Source organism: Patagioenas fasciata, chromosome 9 (genome assembly GCF_037038585.1).
Source record: "Patagioenas fasciata isolate bPatFas1 chromosome 9, bPatFas1.hap1, whole genome shotgun sequence".
Lineage (NCBI taxonomy): Eukaryota > Metazoa > Chordata > Aves > Columbiformes > Columbidae > Patagioenas > Patagioenas fasciata.
In genome coordinates this window covers 31,826,068-31,835,221 of record NC_092528.1, presented here as the reverse complement: position 1 = coordinate 31,835,221, position 9,154 = coordinate 31,826,068, and the positions used below count along the sequence as shown (strand labels likewise).

At 39.7% G+C, this 9,154-nt stretch overlaps 1 protein-coding gene across 11 annotated transcripts in view; it reads right to left on the bottom strand.

The window, feature by feature from the left end:
- Nucleotides 1-244: 244 nt before the first annotated feature.
- Nucleotides 245-9,154, bottom strand: part of MSH4 (mutS homolog 4) — a 33,649-nt gene continuing 24,739 nt past the window's right edge. For 2 of the 11 annotated variants that reach the window (XM_071812801.1, XM_071812802.1), the window contains exons 16-20: nt 8,861-8,979; nt 8,172-8,300; nt 6,538-6,712; nt 4,785-4,873; nt 3,657-4,433 (exon numbers count right to left, since the gene is read on the bottom strand). In XM_071812801.1, the coding sequence (XP_071668902.1) occupies nt 4,248-4,433; nt 4,785-4,873; nt 6,538-6,712; nt 8,172-8,300; nt 8,861-8,979 (698 nt within the window). In that variant the 3' untranslated portion in view covers nt 3,657-4,247. Of the gene's footprint in view, nt 548-581; nt 1,455-2,781; nt 2,919-3,639; nt 4,439-4,784; nt 4,874-6,537; nt 6,713-8,171; nt 8,301-8,860; nt 8,980-9,154 lie in introns of those variants that run through there. The other 9 variants (XM_071812803.1, XM_065844139.2, XR_011740579.1 and 6 more) reach the window with 8 other exon arrangements.

The window sequence follows — 9,154 nt, the reverse complement described above, 5'->3', positions numbered from 1 at the left end:
AAAGCTACCAGTAAGTATTAGAAGACCACTGCAAGATCTTATTGCTTTTTGAGTTAAATAATAATTTTTCAATAAACCAAAACCCAAACAGGTTCTCAAATCTGTTGCTTATCCTCCTGTTCATTCATTAGCACTGCAGCAATCAGTTTTTATACAATGTGTCAACAGAGGCGTCTAAAAAACCCCAAACAAAACTTATTCAAGTCCACGGACACCCCCGCCCTCCTTGCCCCCCCTCACCCTGAGCCCCACGATCACCACTTGGTGCGGGAGAGGAGCTCAACTAGACAGACAGAACCAGAAATCCGACTGCGGTAAGAAGGAAACATCGAGGTAGTTACAGCTTCCTTAAACATTCACAATCTGATGTCTTCCAAAACAAAGCACATCATCCTCATCATTTAAAAAGCGAAGTTGCTTTGTACGTGTCTGATCCTCACACCAGCTGAGTGGTTCTCGAGTCCACTGAGCTCCACTGTGCAGCCACCCCCACGTCTGTGTCGCCTTGTCTGGAGTCCCCAGTCGCGGGACAGTGAGTGGGGTTGGACTGCAGTGATAAAGAAAAACACAAAGAGTCAAACTGGAAAAGTGATTAAAACAGAAGACCTGAAAGCCAGTTTAATTTGATAATTTGTACACTCCTATAAGCATATGAAGTATGGGGGTCACGAACTCTGCTACTACCACATATGTGCCTTATTACATAAGCACAGGAAACAAGGAAGTAGCATTCCTTCTATTTTTGATGTAATGATGAGCTAATACATCTCCTGAGATGGCTTCCAGACCTGATTTAGTATCTACACCATGTTGTGTTGCAGATAGATACCTCAGGTCAGCATTAATAGAAGACAACGTGCAGAATGAGCAATATGCAGGTAAGCACAAGATCCTGGATTCCTTAGAATCTAAAACTGTCTAAAAATGCTACAGAAATTGTAGCAGATAAACACATTTTGTTCTATGGCATTTACATAATGTTGATCCACCTGTACTAACTCGTGCCCTTTCGGAACAGAGCTGTAAAGTCAGAGTGTTCAAAGACTTCTTTCTTTTGAATAGAATACGCTTAAACTGGCTGTCTTGAACAGACTGGCTGTGCAGACTTGCAGCAGCTGAATGGAGGATGTGATTCCAGTGAACGCAGACAGAAAGAAGATCAGCACAAAACCAGCAACGACAGAGCAGAGACACCCACCTAAAGCCTACGGAGACCAAAAAAATAAGTCGTGTGGGCTTAGCAATTGGGGAACTGGACCAAACAGCCTGGATATTCTCCACCAGGAGGGTCTTTATCTGGCCCAGGACATAATCAATGAAGAAACTTACCGTAATCAGACAGAGTGCAGGCGTGGGCAAACGAGAGCAGCATATCCAGCATGGACACAATGTCAGACAGCTTGTACAGGCAATGAATGTGCTCATAGATCTCGTTCAGTAGTTTACACACTATTCTGAAATGAGACACCGCTTTAACTGTTGCACAGCACATACTGTCACTTTACACAACTTGGAGAAACAAAGCAAGCTCATCATGTTCATACTCCACACATCAGGATAGGAGGTTACTCATAAAATACAATCATCTCTGCCAGATACAAGTAAATGTATAAATTTATTTGAAGCAAATTCCAAGCTTATACCGTCATCTCAGGTCAAATTCTGCTATCAGACACAGGACACACAGCTCCAATGCCAACAGCTCGTAAGAGAGCTTCACAAGAGAATGAACCAAAAATACAGCTATGGAATCAAGTGTGTTTTATCAATATGTCAAATGCAACTCTAATTCCCCTAGGTCCTCACATTAATAGAAACCCCACAGAGTTTCTAGAAAGAATGTCCATAAAATTGACATGCGACATTACCCTCAGTGAGTCTCCTGAACCAGACGGCAGAGCAACCGACCCGCAGCAAGGACAACACAGAACAGACAGTTCTGCTGGAAACGCAAGGAACGGACTAAAAGTAACAATTCTGTATTACAGAATTAATGCATTGTGTCACTTCGTGTAGATAATTCACCCATAAAAATTAGTAAATATGAAGGCCACCCTTATTAATAAACGCCTATATATTTGTAGTCATGTTTAGTACAACACACACTTTGTGAGGGTTTTTTGACTCAAGGAGGACACTGGATCAGTGTGCTTTGGATTATTTCTGTAAGGAGCCATAACTCAACAGAAAGATAGCTTTAAGAGAGCGTGCAATTAGCTGTTAATTGGACAAAATAAGTGTAATCAGCACATAATAAATAGTTTTAAATGGTCTCACAAAGTAGTTCACGTGATACATTTCCCTCAGGGACTCCTGACATCTTTCATTCATTTTTATTAAATCTGCTGAAATGACGCTGTGTGTGTTTCATTTCAGTGATCTACAGGGAATTCAAACCAACAATAAGAACTTGCCCTATTATCAGAAACACCTTCTAAAAAGCAAACGGGCAACAATACTGGAGGGGGAAGTAGAAGAAACACCACCTGTTTTCATTTTCCCATATGAATTCTTATGAAAATACCCACAATAGATTGCAGTTACCAGCAAGGTATACAACTGCACATCTACACACAACACGATCGCATGCAATTGCACACATCTGACCGTATTAACTACAAAATGGGCAGCTATAAAATTATCAGTTATACTTTCATTTACTTCTAGATATCATCACTGAAATGATTTGTTGCCTAAATTGCTGTATGATGTGCACTTTTTTAATGTATTATACATTAAGTATACAAACACATTATGAAAAACCAAATCTAGTCCCGATACCTTTGTGAATTCTGAAGGAAGTTGGCCATTGGGTAACGCTGAACAATCAACACTTGTCTGGGTAAAAAATCCACGAGCAGAGTTGAAACTTGGTTTCCTTGGTAGGTTGTACTTCTCTGCAAGTTGCGTTATCATACCTACATACAGCAAATAAAGATTTGACCCAAATTACATACATTTATGTGCGTACACACACGTAAATGTTTGTGTTGCACAAAGATGCAACACTGTTACTGAGATTTACAGGCATCGAATGTGTCAGGTAAGTAACGTGACAAGAGGCTTTACGGGTGGGTCTTCAGGGAATTATGTAAGTAACATATTAATGCAACAAATCTGGTGGCATAAAGCTATTGGGTATTAAAAAGTTCAACCACCTCCTGTATAGCAAGGGATAAAAGAAAAGTACGGATTATTGTTGCATCTAATACTTGATATTAGCAGTAAGTTCCTTCTAGTATTCACTGTGAAGTTAGGTCCTGACACGATTATATTATTGTCATTCGAACTATTTTACCGGACAAATATACAGCAGAGCTGATTTTGCCAATGTGCAGTGCAATGATGACACGATACACAAGTGTGGTGAATCAGGCTTGAAGGCTTTTGCAAAGGAATATCAGGGTCCATGTGCGGAGCCAAAACAGAAATCTGACTTTTCAAACGATTCAATTTTAAAAGGCTACAGCTAGTATAACACACAAAAAAGAGCAGTGAATGTATATAATTACACAATTAGATGTTTTTTCAGTTTCATGATGTGCTCTTTTACTAAAAAAAGAAAAAAAACTGGTCAGTTAGAAGGAAGTAAGAAAAGATAAATTCCTTCAAGTTGGAACACGTCCTTGCAGTCACGCAATTAGGTTGTACTAAGAAAAAAAAAAACCAAACACCACACAAACAAAAAAACCCCAACAACAATAACACCAACACACAAGGAAGGATATTCAACTTTTTATTGCTCTACTGTTACTTTCTAAACAGAGACAGGTCAGCAGGAGCCCCGCGGTGCTGCGCTGCTCCCGTGTCACAGACGGGCTCTGCCGCTGCCCGTGGAGCACGAACGGGAGGTGAGAGACACGCTCAGCAGCACAAGGAGAGCTCGCCCGTGCAAGGCAAGGGGACCGTCTGTTTCAAAGGCTGCTTTTTGTTAGGCAAGATCTTTAGTATCAGATGTAAGACGTGTAACACCAGAGATATCACACAGAAAATGGTAAATATTAAACAACTTTTTTGTCTCTAAAATAATGCAAGGAATATAGTTCATTACCAAAAAGAACCATGTTCCTCATACAAAGTAAATGCTTATCTCAGGTATGTTTTGGGGAAAAAGCATTAAGGATATGGCCTTTCAGTACTGAGTATAATAATTTGTTAACACATGAAAAACAGCGTTTTCTAATACTATGGAAAAAATAGAGTGATCTTGCAGTCATAAAAGGTGGAACAACAGCCTATGTTCCACATTACTGTTGCTCATCATTTTGTCCAGGTGCAGGACAACTGGCTTCATACTTCTTCTTCAAGCCTTTCAAATATATGCGCAAACTGTCTGGATCCAGTCGAGAATTCCTGGCGGTCTGAACCAATCTCATCGCTAACTGGTACACAGCTCTCTGTTTCATCATCTCGGGAGTACCCGTCTGCCTGTGCTGTTCTTACAAACATACACATGAATTAAAACATGAAATCAATAATGTCCTATTATTAAAATACTAATCTTAGCCATTTTCCAGGCTATTTCTGATCTCCTGATTCTTGGTTTGTACACCAACATTACATCCAATACTCCTTAACCCTAAGGACTGCTTTGTGTTGTCACCTAACGGTGACCTTCAGTATAATCTTTGATAACAAGTTCTGGAAATACCCATCTATTTTCATAAAACCATAGGCACTGCTTATTCTTTATCGTTTCAGAAACTGAAAACTTTCTTTTTTTTTTGCCGTTTTTCAGGCACTGAAAACGGCAAATTACAATATTATAATTTTCTGCCACATACCAAAATTTGTTTTGCGATGTGATTTGTGATTTCCTTTGCATCCAAAATCACAGAGGATGGTAAGGAGGAAACTTCTGCAGCTTTTAATCCTAAACATATAGAACACAAATCAGGACATTTTTTAAATTTTTTGCATTACAGTGTTTGCCAGAATTAACCTGGCCTGCTTTCTAAAGGATGAAGTTTTCATTGTTATTAAAATAATTTTATTATATGTTTTTTCTTTGTCTTTATTTTGTAACTCTCAAAACCATATAGTTTACTTAAAAAAAAAAAAAAAAGTCTAATTTGTTGAAATGCTACTTCTAAGATACAATCCCACATAAAGTTACTGCTGGTAATACTGTAACTGGGCAAGACGAAACACATCAGGGATTCAAGTTAAAGAAATGGCACAGCGGTGATAACAGCTTTCTCAGTTTATTTTTTGTTGGTTTGTTTGTTTGTTTTTTGAATCTGGCAGGCCAGAAAATACTGAGGTTGTGCTAAATACGCTCTCCATTAAATCCAGACATCCAGCAGACACCGATGTCTTGTTCCAACTTCTACTCTGCTGCCAGTAGCCAAACCGCCAGATACTCCGGGTAAGAAAGAGACGTAAAATATTTCTTCTGCGCTAACATGATTATTTTTTCACTTTTTCATTTGCCTGTGGCCCTGGCTGTTCTGGGGAAACTCTGTGCTTCAGCAGACGCTTTAACAGTGTAGGCTTAAAAACGAAAAAGGGTCAAGAAGGGCCATCGCGCACTTTCTTAGAATGTAGCTTTGCTCACGTAAGGTAAAGCCAAGATGCCAACACTGAGTTACTAAAGGTCTCCAGTTCTCTGAGAACACTCTCTGAATACAGGCTTTTTCTGAGTCAGCGGTGTAGCATCTGAAATTGAGCTCATGCTGCCAAAGGTAAAGGAACTTATTCTGAAATTCTGATAAGGAGGCATTTTCGATCCAGTTAATTGAAGTTTGACTGGAATAATTCATAGCCTTCAATTACCACTACCTTGCACAAGTCACAATTTGCTAATTTCCTCCTGATTAAATGTCACCTAAATCAAGGATCCCACTTCAGAATTTAGTATTTGAAAACCAGGATCGCTGTAACTCTTTAGAACATGTAGTTATGCCTTACTGTCACTCGCTCATTTCTTTATTGACCCATAATCTGTCAATCTGTACAGTCTTCAGTGTTATTTCTTCTGAAGTTAAAAGAGAAGTAAACCCAATTTCCAGAAAACACTGATGCTTTAGTGGAACCTCCCAAAATAGCCTCAGGCCGATGCACTAAAATTCCTGACCTTTTTTCAAGAAACATGATCCCCTTTCGCTAATTAAAAAGCGCCAAGCTGCTATTTAACTGATAAATCACTGCTTATGGCGGACACGTGAAGAGTTCTTTGTAACACAAACCTCGGCATTCACAGCCTTTAGTCCCTCCAGAGCTGCACCAAGTCCTGTGTGCCCAGAACAACTCGTCTCATTCAGGTGAATCGAGTAGCTACTGACATTACTAATTTTTTTTTTCACTATGAAATTTCATGTAAGTTCTCCATTTTACCCCAAACTACTATTTCACTACATGGTTACTTAAAACATTCAAGTAATTTGGAACATCCTACAGATCTGCAGTTGTTCCTCTATGAGAGAGACACAAACTCAGCAGAAATCTGTTAGCAGAAAAGCATTCTTAGATGTCTAATAACTGACATAGTATCTTTTACAATCTTTACTAAGTTAAAGTCTTAGTAGAATCCATTACCATAGTTCTTTTCCTCCGTACAGCCTTTAGAGAGTGTGTAAGTGTAAGCAATTTTCTCTTTATTTCCAGCATTGCTTCTCAGATGTTGCACTTCAAAATGGTAATTTTCCACATTGGGATAAAAAGCATCTATATGACACAGTTCCAAAAAATGTGTAGCAAACAATGTAAATGCCTAAATAAGGAAACAAGAAAGAAAATTTATTTTGCAAATGATCCTGGAATAAATTACAATAAATAAGAAAAATTAAATTCTCACAGATGTCCAGGTTCTTCTCAAAAACACTGAAAATTTATCTTTAAATTACTAAAGCAAATTAAAATCTTTAAGCCCTGAGTTCTATCATTAGCAAGGATATCTTTTCCAAGTGGTGATTTTCCCACTCCTTTCTCAATAGAAGGAAAAGAATATCAGAAGTAACAGGAAATCCATGACACTTACAAAATTTGACTAGGGTTAAATAGAATGATTGTCAAATGGTTGCCTTAATACTCCCAAGGAATGTTTTGCCAAAAGTACAAGCCACAGAAAATATCTGAGTTTTTCAAACCAAACCACAGAAGTACTCTGAATAAACTCTGGAGAGAAACAAAACACCTACGCACTCATTTCAAAGAGCTGATGACAGCGTGAGGTTGATCACACGACTGGGAATAGAGGAGAAACTTCCGACCCGCCTGAAACCATCTCCCACTCTTCTGAACAAGCCTCTCACCTCTGTGACCAGTTCCTAAGTTGTGCAGAACTAGCACTGTCCTTTGGAAAGGTAACAGCTGGGTACAGAGGTTCACCTTTGACACTCAAGCATCCAAAGCTGTACTGAGCAAAACCAGGACCGAGTTATTCTCTTCCTAGACAGAAATGCAAGCCTGCAAGCCAGCTGGAGAGAGATGGCGACCACTGCACTGGTTTTGGCTGAGGCAGCGTTAGCTTTCTTCACAGCAGCTTGTACGGTGCTACGTTTTGGATTTGTGTTGGTAACACACCCGTGTTTTAGCTGTGGCTGGGCAGCATCAAGGCCTTTTCTGGTGCTGCCGCTGCCCCGCCAGAGAGGCTGGGGCTGCACAGGGGCTGGCAGGGGACAGAGCCGGGACAGCTGACCCCGCCGGCCCAAGGGACATCACACAACATGATGCAGCAAGAAAAGCTGCAGGGAAGATGGAGAAAGGAGGGGTGTTCAGAGTCAGGGTGTTTGCCCTCCCAAGTCACTGTGACGTGTGCTGAAGTCCTGCTGACCTGGGGACAGCTGAACATCCGCCTGCGATGGGGAGCAGCGGATGAATCGCACACACAGCTTTGCTGTACGCACAACTGTCTCTAGGCGAGCTCGCGTTTTCACACTTTTACCCTTCCAATTCTGTCCCATAGCCACTGTTGGGGAGCGAGCGAGCGGCTGCGTGGGGCTTGGCTGCCCACAGGGGTTAAACCACAGCAGCCAGTGAACAGAAGCACCGTTTCTGTCAGCATTTTTTCATCACGGTAATTCTCACTTTTCAGCAGTTATGAAAAATATTGTATTTAGGCAAGAAATCTGTACAAAACTCAAGGTAAATTATGAGAAAAAATTATCTTTACTTTCAGTATGAGAAAATAATTATAAGGTGGTTTTTGTTATTTTTCAAAACAGAATTACCTTTAAATTCAACAGATATTCACAGGCAGCATAGCAAATGCCAATACCTTCTTCAGCACTGGTACCTCTGCCGAGTTCGTCAATGATGATAAGTGATTTGTCATTAGCGTTTTGTACGATATATGTTATCTAGAAAAATATTTAATGTGTTATCATTCCTATAAATGCTCTTTAAAAAAATCCCTAACAGAAATGCTATTGCTAATAGGAATACTTTGTTATTCAGATGAAACACAGAAATTTGAAAAAAATCTTGTCACATCCACAAATTTTACCTTTTCACAGCTTTCAAATAGCTACCGACTCTAATCAAGCAAAGACTCACACGGCAGCACTCTCTCTCTTCCGCTGAGTGTATCACTTTCCCTCAAAACCACGTCAGTTTGGGAGAGGGAATTGAGAGGGCTTAGGCTCCTACAAATAATAATTTAAAGTCTAAGAAATAACAAAACATTGAAACTTCTGTCCAACAGAGCCCTGAGTTTTATTCATATTCGGATATCTTTCCATTTAAGACGTGCCTGGTTCTCTATGGTTTATCATCAAGGTAACAGATGAAAGGTAAATTTTTGACTACTTTTCAAAGTACACTCTTTCAGTGGAAATAGATATATACACACACTAGCACAATTTCTGTTAGCTTAACAGTAAAAAGGAGCCTTGGACCCTGGATTAGCTATGTTTAATACCTCTTTCATTTCCTTCATGAATGTTGAAGAATTTGTTTCTATATCATCATCCATACCTATTCTGGTAAAAATTTGCTCTGCAATTCGAAAAGAACAATACTCTGCTGGGACATAAGAACCTACAAAACAAAGAAAATATTAGTTTTCTCATACCAGTGCGACAAATGCCAACTTCCCTGAACGTGCCAGTGGGGAAAAAACAAAGAAACAACCAAAATCAAAACCAACAACAAAACACCAAAGCAGATTTACACTCCGTCTTCATGCACTGTAGAGAATGCATCCTGTTCTTGT